Here is a 24187-nt window from a genome sequence, read left to right on the forward strand (position 1 = left end):
ACTTAAATGAGCTTTGAATTCAGATTGTCTCAATCTGGAAACGCTGCTACTTTTGTCTAAAAGTCTCAGATGTGCTAGAAAGGAAATTTTTAGAGCTTTTTAACCCCTTTTCTGTGGATTACGTTGGAGACCTTGGAAGAGCTTTGCTGCGACCACGTGCGCACATTCAGCCGCCGTTTTTCTCCAATGAGGAAGGAAGAATATTTAACCCTGCCCTGCCTGATTGCTGTGAAAAATGTCGAACCCAGAGAGAGGAGCCACTGGATCTTCTGTTTCCACATCTTCATGAACAGCCACTGCAAATCTTGTTTTTGGTACCTTGAGTAACCTACCGGTGATAGGATTTATACCCTGAAGTTGACTATTTCTCATTCTGGCTCTCACTCCTAATGCAAAGACTTGGGATTTATGGAGCTGAAAGAGTTTGTCTGAAAATCCCCCTGAGAATGAGCAAGAAAAATCAAATTTTAAAAGGCTAGATGGTTTTGCAAAAACTCTCCTTTTAGAATCTCTTGAGGCATATGAAATTCCTGAATTGCACTCTTAAAACTGCAAAAGAAATGCTTGAATGTCTTAAAGATAAATATAACAAAACTCCCATAAGCACTATTCATGATTTAAAGGGCAAAATATTTGGTTTTCAAGTGCAAGAAGGGGAGAATGTGACTAAATGTCTGAAGGAATTTATGTGCATGCAATCCAGACTACAGGAGCTTGGTGAGGCTATTGCAGAAAGAGAATTAATCTCAACTATATTGAAAGCTCCACCCAGTACTTACAAGCCAATTAAGATGATTTTGAGACTGCAAAAGGATTTGAGTCTGGAAGGCCTGTTAAATGCTATCAAGGAGGAAGCAGCCTCCAGATCTGGGGACCAGGACACTGAACTGTCTGATTCTATGTCTGCTTTAAGTCTGAAACCACAGTATAGGAATAAGTCAAGAAGAGATATAATATGCCATAGATGTGGGCAAAATGCCATATCGCAAGATATTGTAATAATTGTGATGCTGCTACTGAACAAAGTAATAGCAATGTTAAAGCACATGTTTCAAATGAGGAAACACGGGCACCATCTCGTGGCCATAGAAATAATAGCAGCTAGAAATTTTTAAAGCAGAAATTTTCCAAGCCACATGGCCCAGGTGGGAACAAAGAAAAGAACAGAGAAAGTACTATGCATGTTAATAATGTGAATTTTATTGGTGAAAGAGGAAGATTTTTCATTGATAGTGGATCTTTTATGCATATTTGTCGATATAAAGGCATGTTTTCAGAGTTGGGTGAAAATCAAAGACCTGAAATGATAGGTGCCAACCAGAAACCCTTACAAGTTTGTGGTGTGGGTGAGATCAAAATGAAATTGCTTACCACTGATGGAGATTTAATGCCAGTAAGACTGAAAAATGTAGCTTATGCACCTGAATCAATTGAGAATTTACTTTCAAGCCAAGTGCTTATAAGAAATAATTATGCTGTATATCTTGGTAAAGCAGATGATGGTGAAATTATTCAGAAGAATTCTGGAATTAATTTTAAACTGGATGAAAGAAATGGAGCTCATTATATTATGGACTTAAGTGAAAGGTCAGATGCTGTTGATGTTGTGGAAAAGACTGTTTGCCAGACTGAAGGCAGAAAGTGTGATCATAGGAGATGTGTTTATGCTTGGCATGTAAAGTTAGCACACAGAAGCATGCAGAGTGTTGAGAAGTTGCTAAAGGATTGTGGACTTGATGTTGTGCATTGTGATAAATCCAAGGAAAGATGTGATGTTTGTCTGAGAGCAAAAGGAACCACACCTTGCTTAAATGGAAAAAGCAGTTTGCATAATGAAAGGTATTTGGATACAATAGTCAGTGATGTTGTTGGGCCTATAAAAGCTTCGATTGGGAGAAATAAATTTTTCTGTTTTCACAGAAGCAAAGACAAAATATAGCACTGTCTATATGCTCAAATCAAAAGATGAGACTCTTGATAAATTTAAAGAATATGCTGCCATGGTTAAAAACAGATTTGGGCATGCACCTCAAAGCTTGCTGACAGATGGAGGTGGTGAATATTGCAATACTGAGTTTAAGAAATTTCTGAAAGCAGAAGGGATTGAACACAAAGTGACTGTCCCATACACTCCACAGCAGAATGGGAGTGCAGAAAGACTTAATCGTGTGTTACAGGAAATGACCAGAGCAATGCTGATGCATTCTGGATTACCTAAAGGCCTGTGGGCTGAAGCTATAAATACAGCAGTGTATATCCACAATAGAATACCTTCAAAAGTAACAGGAATTACTCCGTTCCAGGCTTGGTTTGGCAAGAAGCCAGGACTTAAGCATATTAAATTTTTTGGAGCAAAAGCCTATGCATATGTTCCTAGAGAAAATAGAGGGAAGCTTGATGCAAGGGCTGAGATTGGGTTCATAGTAGAATATCCCTCAGTGGGAAAAGGCTACAGAGTCTATGATCCAAAGCTGAATAAGACCAAACATTGTAATGTTGTATTTGTGGATTACAGTAATTTGCCTAAAGCACCCTGTGTACCTGGATCTGATCCTGAGGTTACTGATGATGCTTCTGAAGATTGGTATAGTTGGTTACCTGTAGTGACCACCAGTGAACCGGCAGGTCTACCTTCTGAAGACTCTACTGAACCAGAAGGGGAAATGGGGACTGCATCGCAGGGAGCAACAGAACCTCCACTCATTTTAAGACTATCAGAAAGGAGCACAAAGGGGCAAGCACCACAGAAATATGGATACTGTGACACTGTGAGATCTATAGAGACTGTGAAACCTAAAGAGGAACCCAAGAGCTAGAAACAAGTGTGTGATTTACCTAATGAAGAAAAGGAGAAATGGATTCAAGCAATGGAACAAGTGATACTATCAATTTATGAAAAAGATGTATAGACTCTTACAAAGCTACCTGCAGGAAGAAAGCCTGTTAGATGCAAATGGGTCTACAAAATAAAGTACAAAGATGATGGAACTATAGACTTGTACAAAGCAAGGCTAGTAGCCAAAGGATATGCACAAGTATTTGGAACTGATTATTCAGAGACTTTTGTACCAGTTATCAATAGTGCTACACTTAAAACACTACTGAGTGTGGCATCATCTAAAAATATGCTTGTAGGGCACCTACATTAAGACAGCATTTCTTAATGGTGAGTTATCAGAGGAAATCTATATGAAATACCTGAAGGTTTTCAAGTCCCTGGCAAAGAAAACTATGTTTTCAAACTCAACAAAGGACTGTATGGTTTGAAACAAACTGGGAAAAGTTGGTATGACAAAATAACTGGACTAACACAGCAACAAGGATTTGAGCAAGGGAAAGCAGAACCCTGCATGTACACTAGCCTCAAAGATGGAAAATATCAATACATTCTGGTTTACGTTGACGATTTGGTCGTGAGCTGCAAGAACAAAGAAGACATTAAAGACATTGTTGAAAAGCTGAACAAAGAGGTTGAAGTCAAAAGACTTGGAGATATTAAACACTATCTAGGAATACAGATTGAGAGACTTGAGAATGGAACTTTTCAACTGTGCCAAAGATGAAAGATTATGGACTTTATAGAATCTCTTGGCTTGAGAGACTGTAAAGAATCTAAGATACCTCTTGAACCTGCATACCTGAGAGCTCAGGATGGTCAACCACCCAAAGATATTGGAGAGTACAGAGAAGCTATAGGAAAACTCCTGTACCTGAGTAAAACTACCAGACCTGATATCACAGCTGCTGTCGGAATACTGAACAGAAAAGTAAGTTTGCCTAATCACCATGATTGGAATGCAGTAAAGAAACTTGCCAGATACTTAAAAGGGACTATGGACTTAAGACTACTCATTGAACCTTCTGAGAATCCCAGACTAGTTGGATACATGGATGACAATTATGCAAAAGAATCGTGCAATTACAGATCAACCAGCGGATACTTGCTCTTCTATGAAATTGGACTTGTAGAATGGACTAGCAGAAAACAGACTATAGTGGCACAATCCACAGCAGTAGCTGAGTGTGTGTCAGCAGCCAGTGCCTGCAGTGAACTTGAATGAATTTTTCAACTGCTGAAAGACTTCAAGATAAAAGAACCTGTACCTATTGTAATGTTTGAAGATAACCTAGCGTGTATTGCTATATGTAAAGGGGAAAGTAGAACAGCCAGAAGTAGATCTATTGGTATTAAATGTGAGCTAGTGAAAGATCTACACCAGAAGAGGCTGATTAAGAGAGAATATTGTTGTACAGAAGCTATGGTAGCTGATATACTTATTAAGCCATTACCTTGTGCTAGATTTGAACGTTTATGTGAAATGATGAATCTAGTTGATGTGAATGTTACAGTGAATAATGAGTAATGACTATTGAATGTATAATGACTTGCACATTAGGCATTGAGAAGGGGTGTTGGAAATATGTATCTGTTCTGTATGTCCTTTGCAATGTTCTAAAGTTCCAGTCATTATAGGGTTAACACTGTGCCTGATTCCCTATTGTCTGCATGACCTAGGAAGAAGATAATGACTGCTGTCAATGAAGATCAAGAAGTGGGAAAACCTGTTTGTTTGGTTGATCAGTTAGTCAGGTGACTTCCTTTGTTCAGGCAGAGAGGTCAAGAAGGAGGAAGTAGCCTCCATTAAGCACATGATCTTCTAGTGTAAGCATGTATTTCTATAGTGTTTGTTGTTTTATCTCCCAGTACCCTTTCCCTGTAGAAATAAATATGTTTTTGCTTTCATGTTAAATGCCTCTCAGTGATTATTTGATTCAGTGATCCATTGCACTGTTTGAGATTAAGAAATAGAATTTCAAACAGAAATCCCTAACATTTCTTGCCATTTGAAAAAGTGAGTTGTTTTTTCCTTTTGATAATCAGAAAAAAAATATGTATCTATAAGAAAAGATGAGCAATGGAGAGGAGAGCAAGTTGATAGTGAAGAAAGTTGTTAGCAGATTAGAAAGAAGGAAATCCAGAAAAGGGCACAGCCACATAATTGCAATTTACACCCAGTTTCCACATTGATATTTGTGCTTTTTTTCCTGTTACAATGTTATCGTTGTCCTGATTTGAAAAGTCTTATATTATGAACATGGCATTGTGATAGCTATTGTAGACAGTGAGAGCAGTAATTCCAAAGGCAATTTTTATCTTAGCCAAATGAAAGTGACTATGCTTTCTGTTTTCATGCATGTAATGAGGCATGCTGTTAAAGAAGAATAATTATCTATTTTATGGTACCTTTAAATTAGTAGGTTGACCTAAAGGACCACTATTCAGCATGCCAAGAGCCTCTCCTGCAGCTGTGTGGAATCCTCTTTCTTACTCAGAAATGCGAGGAAAGTGATGGCTTCCTTCTCACTGCCTCACATATGATCTGCTGATTATATTTAAAAATATTAATTAGCCCTGGTTTTATTTATTTACTTAACAGTAGTACAGAGGGCCAATGAGCTAAATTGAGAATTGTTGCATTCCCAACATTAAATCTGGGGATCATTTTGCCTCAGCTTCTTTAGTCCAAATGAAGCCCAAGGCTTTTGGGTGCAGTCCCTTGGGGCACAGCCCATGTGGAAGTGCATTTTACCACCCTTTATTTTAGTGGTGACTTCCCCCCCATCAGATTTTTCTGCTGGCTCCTGACACATCGACCCTCCCTATACTATGTGATATCATAGTGCTTACTTTATGGGAGTAGAGGTTGGTTAATTTGGACTGGTTTTTAGACTGTAGTCCATAAGTAGTTTGGTAAGGATAGGGTGAGCTGATCATAATAGATATGGATAATTGGCAAGCACTCAAAGACATCTCTAGTGATGGAAGGTACATCAAGAATAGTACATCACTAACTGTGCAGTGAGGTGTGGCTGGAAAGGAATACCCTTGCTGCTGAATAACACTTTTTCTGAATCTGATAGCAGCTGTGTGGTGCATCAGAGTTGAGGAAGGAGGATGATCACCTCTGGGCACATCCTGTGTAGGTGATGACAAACAAGACCAGCAGATGATGCTGGCTGGATTGGGAGTCAGAATGGATCTGCCCGACAAAGGCAGCCACTGACATGCTGCCTAATATGGTAGTGTATTTAAATAATGATATAGGTCAGCTTAACAAATTAATAAACTAGTTAAACCCAGGCAGTTGTCTCATGTCTTCATTTGGGGAGTGCCTGAGGCAAAAAGTGGCACTTGATCAGAACTTTAGTACAGTCTGAATTGTACATAAAACCCTTTGATTCTAAGAAGAACATTTTCAAAATTTGCTTGGAAAGAGTAAGACAATTTCAAAAATTCATAATGTGTCTGCTCTGCATTTCTGGAATAAAGAATTAGCAATGTCTACTGAATTTTAGTTTGTACAGATATTTGTGTGAACGCTTCTCAGTGGAGACTGCTGGAATAATTTAAAAGATATTTATATATAATGTTAATTGTTGTCAGATCCAGAAATTATAGCTTAATATATTTTAAAATAGTCATCTAGTGTCAGTACATTTTGATTCCTTCTCGGCCTGTCTTAATGACTTATCCACACTGGATGCTCCAGTAATCTGTCATGAATAAGTAATAAAGTGGATCAGCAGGATGTCTTTGGGAAAGGTGTAATAGAATCTTTTATTTTGGGATTTTACTAAAATATTTCTATCCAGAGTTAACTAATGAACTGAAATCTTTCTTTCAGCTGCTCTTATTTGTGGAAACAGAAATAATTGTGCCCAGTTTTCTAATAACCTAGATTGGCTAATTAGTAAATTGGACAGACTAGAATCATCTTCAGGTGAGTTTTTTTAATTTATAAAGAAGAATATTGGTGCTTGCTTATATTATATACCAAGAATTTTGTTTCCTGTTGTATCAGAGTTGAGGAAACTCAGAATTACCCATTGAATTAGGCCCTTACACCATTTTATGTATCAAAATTAGACCTCAATAGTATTTTTTAAAAAGCTTGAATACTAAAGGCTTGGGTATAAGAGATCCACAAGGAGTTCTTGAATTAGCAAGAAAACTGCCCTTTGTAATGTATAATGCATCAAACAATACTTCAGAAATAAATGCTAGATTTAGATGACTTCACAAACTAATTTTTTTACAATTGTATTATTTCTGTGGTATCAATTACTGTTTTTAGCTTGGCATTTATTATTTAGAAAATATATAGGCTTACTGTCCAGTAGGGTTCCAATCTCCAGGTGCAGCCTGGAGAGCTCCCTAAATTACAACTGCTCCAGACCACAGAGATCTGTTTTCCTGGAAAAAATGGCTACTGCAGAGGATGGGGTTATGCCTCACTGTGGTCCTGTTCTTCCCCAAACCTTGCCAACCCCAAGGTCCACTCCCAGATATCCAAGAATTGGTGACCCTCCTTTCCAGTAGGGTTGCCAAGTCCAATCCCAGAAATATCTGGGGACTTTGGGGGTGGAGCCAGAAGACACTGGGGTGGAGCTAGAGGGGAGGGGGGGAAACGGCACCGGGGAGTGTGGCGAGCTGCCCCATCTCGGAGCAGGCGACGCCGCTGCGCAGCTGCTGCCTCTTCTCCGCTCGCCGTGGCTGGGGTGGAGCCAGGAGACACTGGAGCCAGGAGACACATGGAGCGGGCGAGGCTGCTGTGCCGCGCCACCCCCTCCCCGCCCACCGCAGCTGCTCCTCTGAGATGGGGTGGGCGGGGAGGGGGCGGCGGCAGCCTCGCCCGCTCCAGGATGGGGCAGCTCGCCATGCTCTCCAGCGCCGTTTCCCCCCTCCCCCCGCTTCCGTTTTTTGGGGGAGCGGGGGAAGAGGGTGGAAATCCTGGGGTCCCCCGCCAGGGCGGGAGGGTTGGGAAGCCTACTTTCCAGACACCTGCATGAGGCAGCAAACAAGATAAAAAAATTTAATGCAAAGATTCTATGCTGAGGTGGTTGGAGCAGTTGTGTTTAGAGAAATGTAGAAGTTGGTGAGTTCTTGGTAGAATGGTTGGTGAGTGGGACTGGATTGACAGGGAAGCTGCTATCAGAGGAGGCTGTTCTGTAATGACTGAGAAAGTTAGCACATCTCAAGTAAGTTTGAACCCTTTTTCTTTGCACAATCTGCTCTGTATTCCTTTCTAGAATGGCTATGGTTTACATAGGGATTATTTTGACAATCTTTAATAAAATCAGGAGTGATTCTTCGCATTACAAGGTGTGGATTTGAACTAAACATTTTTGTTTACAATTCTGTGAAAAAAGATTCTGTAGTATATGTTTGGGTAACCTTTTCTTTGATGTTCATATACACATGTGTTGTGGGACTTTTGGTATTTGCTCTAAAATGATAATGACTGTCATCTTCTGCTACAGATAGATGGAGTAAAATAAGTCTTAACTATATTTAGACAAAGTTTTTGAAAACCCAAGTCTAAGTTGCCCTGACCTGGATGACCCAGGCTAGCCCAGTCTCATCAGATCTCGGAAGCTAGTCAGGGTCAGCCCAGATTAGTACTTGGATGGGGGACACCAAGGAAGACCAAGGTTGCTGCGCAGAGGCAGGCAATTGCAAGCCACTTTTGTTTGTCTCTTGCCTTGAAAACCCTACAGGGTCACCATAAATCAACTGCAACTTGATGGCACTTTCCACACAAGCCTAGGTTAAATAACTGTCTCATGGTCCCCAGTGCCCATTTCAAAGATTTTCTTTCTTTACAGATTAAAGCTTTGATAGACCAAAAATATGGAAATATTTTCTTCCTTTTCCCTTAGGGTGTTATTTCCTCCCAAGTTTTTAAACTGTGTTTGGTATGCTTGATGTTGTTATAAATGTCAAAACTATCTCTGTGCCTGTGGCATTCCTACAGGTATTTTGGAAGTCTTGCATTGCATCTTGATTGAAAGCCCAGAGGCTTTAAATTTGATAGAAGAAGGTCATATAAAATCTGTCATCTCACTGCTGGATAAGCATGGACGCAACTATAAGGTACGCTTGGTGAATGAAGGATGTTTTACTGGTCTGCAGAAGAATTTACAGAAGAAACAAATGAGTCTTTATACTTTTACATATATATTGTATTGCAAAAGGAAGTAAACAAATATTGATGGAAATCTGTTTTGCGAACAATAAAACATTTTTGTTTTCTAATTTCTCTGGTTGTGAAATTCAGGATTCTTTTACAAACAGACATTCAGCTCAGCCCTATTAACTGGCCCCCTATTAACAAATTGGTATCAGGAACATCGACTGCCAACCTATATCACCCTTATCCTTCCATAGAGCAAATTAGACCCACCATAAGAGGTGTTAAGAATTTCATTGATATTCAACTGTAGCTTAACTTTGATTAAACTGTAATTAAACCTCAAATCAGGATCTGAAGTGCTGTTTGGAGTGGAATTAAGATCCTGGATTAGGGGAACACTTTGTTAGTTAAAAATAGCCATCACCTCAAAATGGACTTTCCAGCTGTTTTTTCTTAAATTTCCCCAAGTGTTGGTGATTTCTTTTGTAGCCATTTTGACAGCTGTTTTACAACTAATTAACTTTTGTTTGATTTCTGCTTTGAAGCAATATGTGTTGGGAATAGTAACATTGTAACAATAAGGTTTATGTGGCTGAGAACAGACGGACATTTTGGGGCGGCTTCGAGGCGTCCTGAATTGGGACAGCTCAAAAGACATTTGGTATCAGATATAAGGTATCAGCATGCTCACCCACATGCTGCCCCCATCCCGTCTGTGTGGCAGCTGGGTGCCTTTGCATGGGAAGGTGCCCCAAAAGCCAGATTCCTTTTTTTTCTCTCGGGGGGCAAGCGCTCATGTTCACAAGTGTTCCAGCGCTCTGAATGGTTTATTTAAAAAAAACAAAACTGGGACCAGCTTGGGGCAGCTTGGCAGTTCCACACTGCCAAGTTGCCTCGCTTGTTCCCTTCCCCGTCCAGACGGCAGGGAGGCGACTGCCAGCTGGCTCAAAGATTTGCTACCACTTTGGAAGTGGTAGCTTTTTGAGATGGTCTCAGGCGCCTGGAGGACAGGGTGAAGACAGGAGGACGACCAGCAGATGTTGCCGTCTGTACAGATTTTTGGGTCGACTTCAGAGGTGTCTCTAAGTTGACCCAAAGTGCTGGTCTGTAATCACCCTTCGACTTCCTTTTCCAATTATTGTTCATATCTCTGAATAATCTCAGTTGTTCCTTACTCTAAGAAGAACAGTTCACACTTTAAAAGTATGTTTTGCCTTTGAGACTATAAAGCCTTGACTTTCTTTGAAACACAATTAAACAATATAACCTGGAGGGGGTTTCTTTTGGAGGAGAGAACGTTGGAGACTTTATGGCTTATTTGTATTATCTACTCTGTTTACAAATACAAAAGTTGAGCACTGATGCAAAAGAGTCTTTTAATTGGTCACTAGATCCACCAACTCACATCAGATCTCCAAAGACAAAGATTACTTCAGCTAACTCACAGCTATGTCTGCTTGCTTCTCCAGTGGTCTGCTGCTTCTCTAATGGTCTTTCAAACTCATACTGTGTCTTCCTTCAGGTGAAATATGTTATCCTGAGCAAATTGAGAATACTAGAACAGAGCAGTTTCCCAGTGATCAGTGAGGAATCATCCAAAGCTATTAAGAAATGCTCAAACATACATCAGTACTGAATGTTGGCCAACAGCATGTGTGTACTGAATGTTGTGCAACAACTAATAATGTCTTCCAGGTTCTTGAAGTGCTTTGCTCCCTCTGTCTCTGTAATGGAGTAGCAGTGCGTGCTAATCAGAATTTAATCTGTGATAATCTTCTCCCTCGAAGAGATCTACTCTTGCAAACACGGCTGGTGAATGATGTAACAAGGTATCATGTATATGTCATAACTTGTATTTCATTAGGTTTTTATTTATTTAGAAATATATGTCACCTCTCAGGACACTGTGTGAGACCTCATAATGTAATAAATGATTTCTATAGCCTTGATCTGAATATTCTAGGTTGACTTGATCTTGGCAAATCTCAGAAGCTAAGCAGGGTCTATTCTGGTCCATATTGGGAGGGAGACCGTGAAGGAATACCAGAGTCACTACATAGAAGCAGGCAATGGAAAAACCGCATCTGAATGTCTCTTGCCTTGAAAAGCATAAAAGGTCACCATAAGTTGCTTGTGACTTGACAGAAAAATGCTAGTATGCAGGGCTTTTATTGTAGAAAAAGCCCATCAGCAACTCATTTGCATATTAGGCCACACCCCCTGACACAAAGCCAGCTGGAACTGTGTTCTTGTGCGTTCCTGCTCAAAAAAAGTCCTGCTAGTATGAAAGTACTAGATACAGCAGTTTACAACATTGTTCTTCAGGGCTTAAAACTGTTTCTGCCACATTGCATTCTGCTTTTTTGTCTCCGTCTTTGTGAGATCTACAGGAGACCTATGCTTGTAAATCATGAATAGGGTACTTGCTAAGGTTCTTGCTATTAGGTTCACACAGCAGAGAAAGGTGTGTTCAAAGCAACGTCCATTTATCAGCAAGAAAATACAGGTAAGGGAGTAACTGGTTTCAGGAGAAAGAGTTCATACAGTCTATAAGTCTCACTAACAAAAATAAGGGCCAAAACTAAATATTGCAGTGGCCATGAGTTTGACCTTTGGCTGCTGCCACCACCATTTTAAGGAAGAGTTTGACCATTTTAAAAAAAACTGAAGAACGAATCCTGATCAGGCTCAGTGTGCAGGGGAAACCATGTGATCTTGTTCCCCACCCCTGTGCCTTTTCAAGTGCTGAGATGGCCCCTCTCCCATAGCTAGTATGACTGTAAGGAGCAAGGACTGCACTAAACCAATTCAGACCGATTTTCCACTAGTCTTACACCGCTCTCACACCCCTCTTCTCTGCAGGGCTTCCATCGGATTTCACACTATCTGCCCCGGGGCTTCAACTAGCTTTGCCTTTTTTGTGCAGCAAACAGAAACCCGTTTTTAGAAGATCTTGTTTGCTGTGTGAAAAAGGCGGAGTGAGTTGCAACCCCGGGGCAGATAGTGTGAAATCCAACAGAAGCCCCACAGAGAAGAGGAGAGTGAGAGCGGCATAAGGCTAGTGGGAAATTGGTTACACACAAATATCAGAGGGGGGGAACAGACTATTCCATTGTAAAGTATACAGTAGTATACCATACCTGTGTTTCATGTATGAATTAAATATATAGCTAAGAATAGATTAGCAGCAATGGTAGAAATAAACAGCTAAACAAACTTTTAAAAATTCACATGGCATGTTGCTCTGTTTTCCCCATCTATTGGCCATGATTAGTAAGAAAAGGATAGCCTTGTTTGATATTTACAGTAATCCAAACTATCCAAATCCCCACTCAATGCACAGCAGCCAAGAAGGTCTGAGCGCCTGCTCCGGCTGCAATGCCACTGAGGATGTTCTCCGCAGCTGAGAACGAAACGTCTGGAAGGAAAACTTTCTCCAGTAGAACACGGCACTTGATCCCGAAAGAGTCTACAAACCCTAATGATGTTACCAGCCGTGAAAACCTGAAATCTTTGATAATCCAAACTATGTGTACTCAAAAGTGAAATTGAGTTCAAAGGGCAAGGAGTCGAACTCAGATCCTGAAATTGGTTCAGACAGGGTTTGTTTTCAGTGGAGCTGAACCTGAATATAAAATTCTCAGTTGCTTTGACCTTGAACAGGAACCATACCCTTAAAAATAATAAGTGGTAACCAATATCAGGTAAATAAATAGACATTCAGGATATGCTTTTGAAGGCTAATGAGAGTTTCTCTCTGCTCCAATGAACTATTTAACAAGAGGAAGATGACCAGCTGATGTTGCCAGGGGGAGTCTGGCAGTACTCCTGGTGTAAAAACCAGAAGTTTGCCCTAAGGCTGCTAGCCAGCAATCTTCACAATAACACTATTGGGGGGAAAATGAAAAAGAAAAATTGTGATGTGCAAGGTTTTCCAATGAATTCTGTGGCTAAGCAGAGCCTGAGAAGCCATTGGCCAACACTGAATTAGATCATTGAATTTTGTGGACTTCCAGATCCTGAGCCTTCTACATCCTAAACCGGTATTAACTACACCACATTTACTTTTTAATTTCTCAGTAACTGATTTTTTGTTGAGTACACCACCAAACAAAACACTATTTAATCAACTAAAGAACAACCTTAGTATTGCCCCCACAACTGAAATCCCAAAAGGTGGAATCATAATTTTATAACAAGATTTATAATCTGAAAGGACCTAATCTGTAAAATTGTTAAGAGTAATTGCTGTTCAGCTGTAACTTGATAAAAACTTGGTGAAAATGGGTTCAGAGTCTGAGAAGCCATTACCCAACGTTGAATTAGATGACTAAATTGTTTGCTACTTTTCAGAAATAATTAACCAGAATGTTAATATCAATATTGTGTGATTGTGGCTCTTGCTGGAATTACAGAGAGGCAGTTATCTCAGTGCCTTTCTTGCAGAAGGTACAAGATTTAGTTCACTAGCATTCCCAGTTAAAACCCTTTGATGGCTGGAAAAAATGTTTCTTTGTCTAAACTCTGGAGAGCCACTGCCAATCATAGCAGATAGGATCATTTATGTATGACTTTGTGCCACAGTTATTCTTAACAATCCTGTGCATTCAGTCCATGTGTATTATAACAATTTGACTGTTCTAATTTTGTACTTTACAAGAGCCGGTGGGGTGTAAGAGCAACAGACTCTAATCTGGAGAACCAGGTTCGATTCTGCAATTCTCAACATCAAACCAGCTGGGTGACCTCGGGTCAGTCAGCGCTCTTCAGAGCTCTCTCAGTCCAAAAAATAAGTCTAGCTCATCACCTATTGGCGCATAATGCTAAAAGAGCTAAGAACTTCAGGCTACCAGACAATCTTCAGATCTCCTGGCTATACTACACACAATGTCATCAATTAATTACTTTACTCAGGGCTTTTTTTTTTAGCAGGAATGCACAGGAACGCAGTTCTGGCTGGCTTGGTGTCAGGGGGTGTGGCCTAATATGCAAATGAGCCACTGCTAGGCCTTTGTTACAAAAAGCCTTTTGTGAAACAGTGGTGACATCAGGGGTGTGTGCCCTAATATGCAAATGAGTTCCTGCTGGGCTTTTTCTACAAACAAAGCCCTGACTTTGCTTAAATACTTAACTCCATTGTGCTTAGTCTTTTTATCTTCTGGGGTTTCAGTCAAAGTATAGTATTGCAGAGAAAAACAAACAATGCAAAACAATACAATATCAATGTAATCACTCACTACCTGCTCTGTTTTCTTTCAGTGTGAGACCAAACATATTTCTGGGAATTGCTGAGGGCTCAGCACAATATAAGAAGTGGTACTTTGAACTAATAATTGATCACATAGATACATTTTTGACAGCAGAACCCACACATCTACGGGTTGGCTGGGCTTCAACATCAGGATACGCTCCTTATCCTGGAGGTGGAGAAGGATGGGGGAGCAATGGTGTTGGCGATGACCTATGCTCATATGGGTTTGATGGACTTCATCTATGGTCTGGTGAGAAGTGATTTTATAACCTTTCGTTTTACTGTTTGACACCTTTCTTGATACAGGTGTACACATTACTTTCTTAATGCAAAGAATTATGCTCATTGATGTCTACCTTGGTCATTAGAAAAACAGAACCATCTCCTTTGTGTAACTGATGATCTTACCTGTAATTGATGATCTTTGAGTGGTCATCTGTGAATTCATGCCATCCATGCTCCTTCCTCACTGCTGTCTGTCTTACCTGCTCAGTTTGAATCGTGGCAGTGGTCAGTAGAAACTGGCAGAATGTCCATGCCCCGTCCAGTGAGCATGCGTGGTGGGGCTCTGTGCATGGCCTCTGAGTGCAAAAATCCAGTGTAGCCAAAGGTGACTGGGGAATACTGGGAGATTTGCGCACTCTCAGAGAAGAAGGCCCCCAGTACTATTTATTTTGACTACTGTAAAGGAAAAAATGATGAGTTTGCGAATTGCTGCTTGCCCTCCCCATCCATATAAATGGTTGCTCAGGGCACCGTCATTCAGTGGTCTACCTAACCTGACAAAAATATTGGAAGTATTATGATTTTTTAAAAATGTTTTGGTGATGTAACAGTATGCTCCCCCAGGGCTGCATGGTGCTGGTGAACAAATGTGGTCATTTACTATAGCAATTCAAGTGTCTGGAACAAGCTCTGGTGGATGTAATAGTAGGAGATTTTGCTCTGTTCTGTTTTATAGCTTCTGTTCTTGGTAAAGATGTTGAAAGCCCTGGGGCCAATCCACAGCATCCCTGTTGGCCACAGTCTTTGTAAGATGTGATGCAAATTTCTTCTAAAAGTGGGTGAAATCTCAAATTGACTGAAAAACCCTCTTGATTATTTCGTCTGTGGGCAAGGTTTAGACAAAAAACAAATATTCTGGAGGTATTCCACTGTGAAACTCTTTCCCTCAATATGTGCTAAAGCCTAAGCATTAGCATTTTCTAAGAGTACTAAGAATTCTTTAGGATAGCTTTTGAAAGCCAAAGTTTTCAAGGGCTGGAAATTTATTTTAATTGCAGCCCTTATTGAGCTGCATATGTTTTAGATGTAAACAAATCAGACATACTGAGGCATAAATTAATGACCATGAAAGCTGATGTTTACCCATTCTTATAAAATTCATATCTGGCAGCACAGCTGGCAGATGATACTATTGTGGTATAGGACTTGGCTGTGAGCCAGGATTAGTACATATTTGGTTTGTGTTCTAATTAGGATTTAGCATGCTATCATTCTCATGTCACCTCTTCATTAGTATTTCACTGGCACCAAATCTTCAAAACACTTTTTAAATTCCTTCAGATTTTAAAATTAATTTGTGGTTTGGTGGGCAAAACTGGTGAAGAGGAAAAGATCCAACTGATTCTCATTGACATAGGGGATTTTTTTTGGGGGGGGGGGAGGGTGTATGAATCTTTCTGAATCCATGCCTCAATGCAGCAATAGAGGGGTATCCCCCCCAACACATAAACACTACCCTAAGCAGAGTTGCATTCTTGTAAATTCAGGCAGATTATACATTTCATATGTACAAGTGAAGCTGGCTTATAAGGAATCAGACCTTCAAGATCACTGTGGTCTACTCAGACAGGTAATGGCTAGAATCTCAGGTTGCAGTTTTGTGCATCATTTACCATCTGATTCTTTTAACTGGAGATGTTGCTGATTGAACCTGGGATCTTCTGCATACTAAACAAATGCTCTACTACTGAGCAATGGCCCCTCCATTTTCATTGGTCCACAGTAAGATAACCATGTAGGCAGATCTTATTGGCTGTGCGGAATTATGATATCATTGCATTTACCCAGAGCTCATTTTGTAGCAGGAGCTCCTTTGCATATTAGACCACACTCCCTGATGTAGCCAATCCTCCAAAAGCTTATGGTAGGCCCTGTACTAAGAGCCCTGTAAGCTCTTGGAGGATTGGGTACATCAGGGGTGTGTGGCTTAATATGCAAAGGAGCTCCTGCTACAAAATGAGCCCTGCATTTACCACATGACTTGTGAGTGTGTTAGGTAGTGAGGGAAAATGTTCTACTAAACATAGGGCGTTTTCGCACTGACCTTAATTGGCAGCGACGCCCCTCTTCACCGCGCAGGATCTGCACGGATTTCGCACCAATTGCCGCGGAGCACCCGGAAGAGCCGCAAAGTCCCGCAGCTTTTGCGGCGCAAATGGAACCTGGTTTTTGGCGGTTTCCATTTGCGCCGCAAAAGCCGCGGGACTTTGCGGCTCTTCCGGGTGCTCCGCGGCAATTGGTGCGAAATCCGTGCAGATCCTGCGCGGTGAAGAGGGGCGTCGCTGCTGATTAAGGTCAGTGCGAAAACGCCCATATTGTGTGTGTGGGGGGGAACTCCTCATGTAAAAGTAGATTAGGAGGTACAGGATGCAAACAGCATGCATAATGCAAAATTTGTCTGTGCTGAAGTCTAGAATTTTTAGGGTACATATTAATCCTCTCAGAAAAATATCTTTTGCTGAAAAAAGTTCAATGGCAAAAAACAAACACTGCAATGCTACTGAATGCCACACACAAGCATTTATGTTGAGCTATTAAAATATTTTACATTGGCCTCTGCTTTATTTGCGCCTTTTGGTTACAAACCACTGACTGTTACTCCTATGTGAACATTTTTTAAATTCATGGGGCTTCAGTAAGATTACGCTTTATTGTGTTAAATCAAATGGAAAACAGAACAGTTTAAAAATGCATACTATTTGAAATTGAATAACAAGAAAGGAGATAATGAGTTTTCTTTGTATGAAAGTCTGCCTACTGATCCTTAGCCAAAAATATTTTTCCATAACTATAATTAGTAACATTTTTGCAACAGAAAAGTATGTTTGATTTATATTAAAATAAAATTCTTAATATCATAGTAGAAAATATGAGATACAGACAATTCAGAATGAAGAATTATCATAGTGAAGGTGTCCAGAGGTGGCACTCCCACCCCCATCCTTACCTGCAAAGCGGGAGACCACATAGTCTCCAGGGGTGGGGAAGGGCAGTTGCACTTCAAGAAGCACAGAGGGGCTAGGAATGCCTCTAGGCTGGATGCCATCCCTATTGATGATACATTGCCTGTCTGGGGCAACACCAAGACAGGTACGTCAGGGCACCCTCAGTCCATGGCAGGTGCAGGGGAGGCTGATGTCTCCAATGGATAAGAGGTGGCAGGCCAGTGTGGCACTATAGGAATGAGGCCAGGAGTGAGGCCAGCAGCCCCATCTCCCATGAATCCTGCCAATGCTGAAGGTAAGGGAGGAAGGCAGAGCCATAGCGGTGGTGCCCCAATGGGCACAGAAAATGCCTATTACACAGGTCTCACGGGGAGGAGAGGGATTGGCAAGTCTGGTGGCATCCTGCCCCAGGATGCTGGATTTAAGCAGTGGGCATATGACAGGCCTGGAAGGAAGAGCATTTCCAAGGACCAGAGATTTTCCATCTGAGGCCAGAGATAAACCAGCTAGCAGAAGTCGCGCCCTAGAGGGCCGTACCCCACCAGTCCCAGGCCCAGAGCCCACAGGACCTCATAGAAGGCTTAAACTTTGTGAATCCATAAATTGTTTAACATATTACAAAAAGAATTTTTGAAGCTTCTAAAATTAGTTGCTAACTTCACAACACTTTGCACTCAGGTTAGCTACTGACAATTTTTTTCCATGCTAATGATACACATGGTGCAGATTAATGGTTTGATGCTTCTACTATATGCATTCATGTACATACAGTACCTGCATAACACTATGCTCCCCTAGGACCACAAGGTGCATGTGAACAAAAGTGGCATGCGTAGCCATTTAGTACATAGAGAATAAAAACCTGATATGCATGAAGAAGAGACCACAAATAGGAAGTAACATCTACATTGGCATAAAGCAGTTGCTTATGTAGTGAACTTTTTCTTTCACCATCATAACTATTTTTTGGAAATTTTCTTGTTCAGACATCCCATTTTCTGGTATTGTTTTTACACAGTTTGCAGTGTTATATCAAAAATGCTGTTTTTAATCATTTGTGATTCTGGGAAGGGGAGAAGAAAATGTGTAGGTGAAATGTGCAGAGCATATCAGTTTAGGAAGCTTTGATAAATGTAGTGAAGGAGTGTGAAAGTTAAGGATGAACTGGATGTACTTTATGAACTTGATTAATAGTTATTGAATTAAATCCATAATTAGATAAAAGGTTATTCCTTTGGAAACAAATAAGCATCTTTGTGATTGGAGCTCATTTACTGGAAAGACCAGAGCACAAAAGAAAATTTGAAAGATTGATTACATGATAAGTATAGACTGCCGGTGTAATGTGACTGAAAAAGGATAAATGCTATTCTTGAGTGAGCAAAAGATAGATTAAATATTAGTTAATCTTTGGTCTTCTGTGCAGGCATACGTTGGGACTGCATTTGAGCAAGCCTGCCATGGACAAAGTTTTCCTTAGCTTAAAACCTCACTAGGAAAGTCCCTCCCCTTTGGAACCACTGCAGTACTTTTTCCCTGAAACCATCATGTGCTCCAAGAGAACTGTGCACCCTTCCCTCAGTTACATCTTAACTGTTGTCAGAGTTGGCTCATTTAGTGTTTGTTCTGTGGATTCTGTCAAGTTTTTCCACTTCGGTTGCAGTAATTAGCTGTTTTCTTAGGTATTTTCCCTCTCTGACTCCAGCTGCTAAAAGGGGGGGGCAGGGGAGACTGTATGAATAAAATGGAGGACTGAGGAAGAGAGCCATACAAGTACTACCTCACTCCCTTTTTCTTCAGTGATCACTCCCATGGAGTACAATGCAGTTTCTGCAAGAAAACACATTGCAGAAATTCTGAGGTGGAGGTTCACTCCATTTGAGTTTTTAAGCTAAGGAAACCCTCTGTGACAGGCCTGCTCATTTGCTGTCCCAGTGTGTGGCTGCACAAAAGATAACTCAATAAACCAAAGTTACAAGTAAGTGCAATACTATTTTATTGGTGAAGCTATATCTGATATACTTTTTCTACAAAAAATGCATTCAAATGAGAAGTAACAAACTGAATAGAATCTGGAACGTGGTTATGGAGAAGAGTGGTTAGCATGATTACATGAATGTAGTATTTATTATCAGAAGCTGAGAGAATCTGAGCTGAAAGGAACATAATAGCATTTTGCAGAGAAAGGAGAGCTATTTAGGTTAAAGAAGGCTAATAACAGGTGGCTAACAATGGCTATTAAAATTTTAAGAACTCAGAAGAGGACTTTTAGAACCAGTAGAACCATAACTTTAATTATGATTTGTAAAATCTGAAGTTTTTCTATAACTATGTGGAAAGCAAAATTCTCACCGGATTCAGTATTGATACAGATACTGTTAAAGAGGACATCTTGTGATATCTGTATTGGTGACTTTGTATAGTCTTGTCAGGATCAAGAATATTTTTCTCCAACACATAACCTAAAATTTCAAACACGCTCTTGCTTTGGACACCAAAGATTGCCACAACTATAATCAGGTTTATTAGGTGGTCAGCCCAAGGGGGGTGGAATAGACTACTGGAAGTCACATGATATAGTCTTTGTAAATTGGCAAAATTCTGGTTTGTTCTTATACTTACAAACTAGAATCCCACAGTAAATATATTAGAGAAACAGATTACAAAAGTTAGGGGATTGTTTATTAAAATCAATTATCTTTGGTGCTAGTCAATGATAGTCTCAAGGCAAAGAGAACAAAGAGATTTTCACATGGAAGTTCTATAGAGGAACGTCTTCCTAACAATAAACTCATCATTTTTAAAATATGGAAATAAATGTATTTGTTTCCTCTGTAAATTTGGTAACTGGATTTCAAAGAAGCCCTATGAGTAGTTTATCCTATTTATAATACCCTCTTTTTAAAAAATACAATAAGACAGGAACCAAAGAAAATAAGATAAAAATTTCTTAACTGCCACTCTTTAGTTCCTTCTCTTTAGTCGAGAAGGAAAAGAAGCATTATCTATACAATGGTCTAGAGAAGTTCTCCTTGCTTTCATATGCAGAAATCTTGATTTACATACTAAGTAGCATGCACTCTTCTGTCACTCATCAAATTAGACAATGTATCTCATTTGTTTGTCTCTCTGACTAGAAACTACTGCAGGATAGATCAAGGAATAATGCCATATTCTGTGCTTGAAATGAAATAATATATTAGAAACTTCACAATAATCTCACAGTTCTTTGCCAACAAAGTTTCTTCTCATTGCTAATGGTTTTATGCTAGCAAAAACCTTGTGACTGCTTGTTTATTAGGTCGAATACCTAGAGCTGTTGCATCTGTCAATCAGCATTTGCTAGCGTCTGATGATGTGGTCAGCTGTTGCCTGGATTTAGGGGCACCTAGTATTTCTTTCCGCATTAATGGACAACCAGTGCAAGGAATGTTTGAGAACTTCAACAATGATGGACTCTTTTTTCCTGTGGTGAGCTTCTCAGCAGGTGTCAAGTAAGCTACTCATCTATATATTGAATACCACCTAATGTTATCCATCATTATTGTGTCCCACCGCTGATGTGTTTTGCAGTTGTCTTTCATGAAAAGAAAAACAATTTTGTATCAAAATTGTGAGTCATAGATGGATGAATAATGAAATATAGAATCACTGACACCTCTTACCTTTGCTTGAATCATTCCCAGGTTAGCATTGACTGAAGTTACTATTATTTGATTTTTTTCATGACCTATATGAAAATATTTTGGTTTGTGTCATTTATCAATGGACAAGTGTCTGCATATAGCTCCACATTTGGCACTAACTGAGATCTTTCTTGGCAGCATCAACAAGAGGTCAAAGTCTCTCACATATAAAAAGGATTTAAGGAAGAATGATGAATCACTATGGTTAGCATTGCACCTCACTGATCAGTTGTGTAATAGAGAATATATTTAAGTGTTAACTTGGTACTTCTCCCCAGCTCTAATATAAATTTTTCAGTTCCAGTTCACTTTAAAATCATTCCATTTAAACTTGAAATACTTATTAAGAAATTAGTAAATGAAGAAAAAATCCAGCCAAAGTTAATAAATATTTTAACATGCTTAATTCTCCAATAAGAAGTCAATGACATTTTAAAGTGATAAATTTGGGTAGATCAATAATTCTTAAGCAATTCAAAAGATTTTTTAAAATTTTTACTAATACTAATGTAGTATCAGTATTTGTAAGACCACTTCTGAATTGTTTGTCCCTTTTTGGGTCCCCCCCCCCCAAGATATATAACCTATTAGAAACTTTATTTATGTGGCAAACTGTAAAGGGAATGATGTTTCAAGGTTAATAATGAGGCCTAATGCGGTTTATCAAATGAGCATTCATGATTTCATGCTCATGAACAGATCTATTAAATGCATTCTGAATTTTAAAAAAAGAGTCTAAATTATGTTCTGGCTATTGTACAGTGGTTACTGACCCTCTAACTGTAGTGCTTCTGGCTGTAACCCTAGTTATCATATTAGAACAATTCCTTCAAGCCAAACCTATTGTATATATATTAATTTGAGCTATTTTAGACAAATGGTTTCTTATTGGAAAAATGAAATTGTTAGCTATGGTTTATCTTAAAAATAAATGTGTGAACCTGTTTTAATAAGTTCAAGAGGCTAGGTAGGTAGCTGCTTCCTACAACATTGCTTATGAGGAACATCTTCCCTATATCAAGTCTCACAACTGTGGAACTTTAGTTGAGAAGCAAGACTACTTTAGGATGGGGAATATACATGTGTATAAAATTATGCATGATGCAGAGAAAATGGACACATAATTTTTTTCTCCCTTTCCTGTAATATTAGAACTTGGAGCCATGTGATGATACTGATGTACTTTAGATTCAGGACAGTTAAAAAGAAAGTACTTCTTTACACACGGCATAATTAACTTATGAAATTCATTGGCATGAAATGCAGTGATGGTTTAAATGGCTTTATAAAACACTAGATAAATTCATGGAGGATAGGTCTAACAGCAGCTATTAGCCTTGATAATTAAACGGAACCCCTATGTTTCATAAGGGTACTTTGTGGACTTCCCAGAGGTATTTGGTGGGATGTTGCACAGAATAGATAGACTCTTGATCTAGTCCACTAGTACTCTTCTTGTGCTCTTAACCAAAGCTCAGCATTGCAAGTAGTTTGTTTTGCTCCTCCTCCCAAGGCAGTGTTCTTAACAATGTGGATGTGCAATGTATGATCAAAAATGCCGAATTCCACAAATACATGGATTAAATCAGCCCTTAAAGCTTACTTTTAAAAACTACTGTCCTATGGTGGGTGCTTCTCAGGTAGCAAGCATACTATGTTGGCAAACTGTAAGAATTAGAACTCTTTTCTTTCAGAATGTTTATGTTGACAAAAATTACACTATAGTGTGTTCAGGTAGCCTAGTAAAAAGTTTATGGGCTAGTAATATCTGTGGATGTATTTGCAAGGCCGCATGAAAAATTAACGAAATTAACTATTGATCTACGATATTCCTACTTGAATATGTATTTGATTGGATTATAATATATATTTAAAATAAAACTAGTAAGTGGTTTTATAGCCAAATGAAGTTACACTTCTGCAAATTTTCCTGAAAAAGAGAACTGGGAAGTCTTGAAAAAACAGGACATGAACAAAGTTAATTTTATCTTTGTAGAACTGACTCATTTTAGATCTATAAATTCTGTAAAATGTATTTCTTATTTTAAAAATTAAAAACCTTTCTCCATTGTAAATCTGCTTTGAAATGATAGCACATGATAGTATTATTACAGTTTGCACCCCCCCAGTCAGAATAAAGAGGCTGACACAAAATTATTGGGAAAATGGGCAATTTTATTAACTATAACTTAATACGGCAAGGTAAACAACTATAGGACAAGCCCTGGGGCCTTCCCCCGACCCCGTCAAGTCCAACATGGGAGAGCCACCCTGCCCCCAGCATGAGCCATACAAATGTGGCTAGTGCTGGGCCAGCAGACCATCACTGCCCTCCCCTTACCCTACAGCTCCGATCACCAGAAGAAGGCGACTAAGGGGAGGCATAAATATGATCCGCACTATACGACATTGAGCCGTAAAGCCCATCTGCCTTTCCTGCGGATCGACTGCACTAAACAGGTGCAAAGGCCTGGGTGCTCACCAGCTGGGTATAAACCCCTAGCTCCTTCCACCAATGCCAAGCCTCTGCTTAGGCATTCGTGTCCCCCAGGCGGCCCAGAGCTGCCCAAAGACCTTGCCGCAAGTCACTCAAAAAGGCCCGATTCTCAACATCGTACAGATGGACACCATCTGGCTGATACAACTCTAACATATCCACCATAATTCCAGGGTGGGGAAGGAAGGTACCCGGGCCACCTTCCAAGGCCTTCCTCAGGGCCTGATTTGCCTTTTTTCTGGCCCGCTCAATCCCCGCAGGGTCCAAAGCGGCACGCCAGACTCTCCAAAGCAAAATGGCAGACCAGATCAAGTGAACTCTGGGCCACCTCCGCACGATGGCCTGAAGATCCACCTCTGCCTGTAGTGCCAGGGCCTTCCCCTTCATCATACCGAGATCATTCCCCCCAAAGTGAATGACTAGTATGTGAGGTGGCAGACCGACCCTTCCAGCAAACAGCAAAGGCAGAAGCCCAGGCCAGTGAAGCCCCCTTCACCCCTGCCATTCCACAATAGCCCACTCGCTCAGCCCCAACTGGGAGCCGACCG

At 40.0% G+C, this 24187-nt stretch overlaps 1 protein-coding gene across 1 annotated transcript in view; it reads left to right on the forward strand.

Moving 5' to 3' along the window:
• The window catches only part of RYR3 (ryanodine receptor 3), a 721882-nt gene that overhangs the window by 271518 nt on the left and 426177 nt on the right, over positions 1-24187 (forward strand). The window contains exons 15-19 of the mRNA XM_060262621.1: positions 6687-6782; positions 8817-8935; positions 10671-10804; positions 14235-14476; positions 20758-20950. Of these exons, the coding sequence (XP_060118604.1) occupies positions 6687-6782; positions 8817-8935; positions 10671-10804; positions 14235-14476; positions 20758-20950 (784 nt within the window). The remainder of the gene's footprint in view (positions 1-6686; positions 6783-8816; positions 8936-10670; positions 10805-14234; positions 14477-20757; positions 20951-24187) is intronic.

This window comes from Heteronotia binoei, chromosome 21, assembly GCF_032191835.1.
Source record: "Heteronotia binoei isolate CCM8104 ecotype False Entrance Well chromosome 21, APGP_CSIRO_Hbin_v1, whole genome shotgun sequence".
Taxonomy (NCBI): domain Eukaryota; kingdom Metazoa; phylum Chordata; class Lepidosauria; order Squamata; family Gekkonidae; genus Heteronotia; species Heteronotia binoei.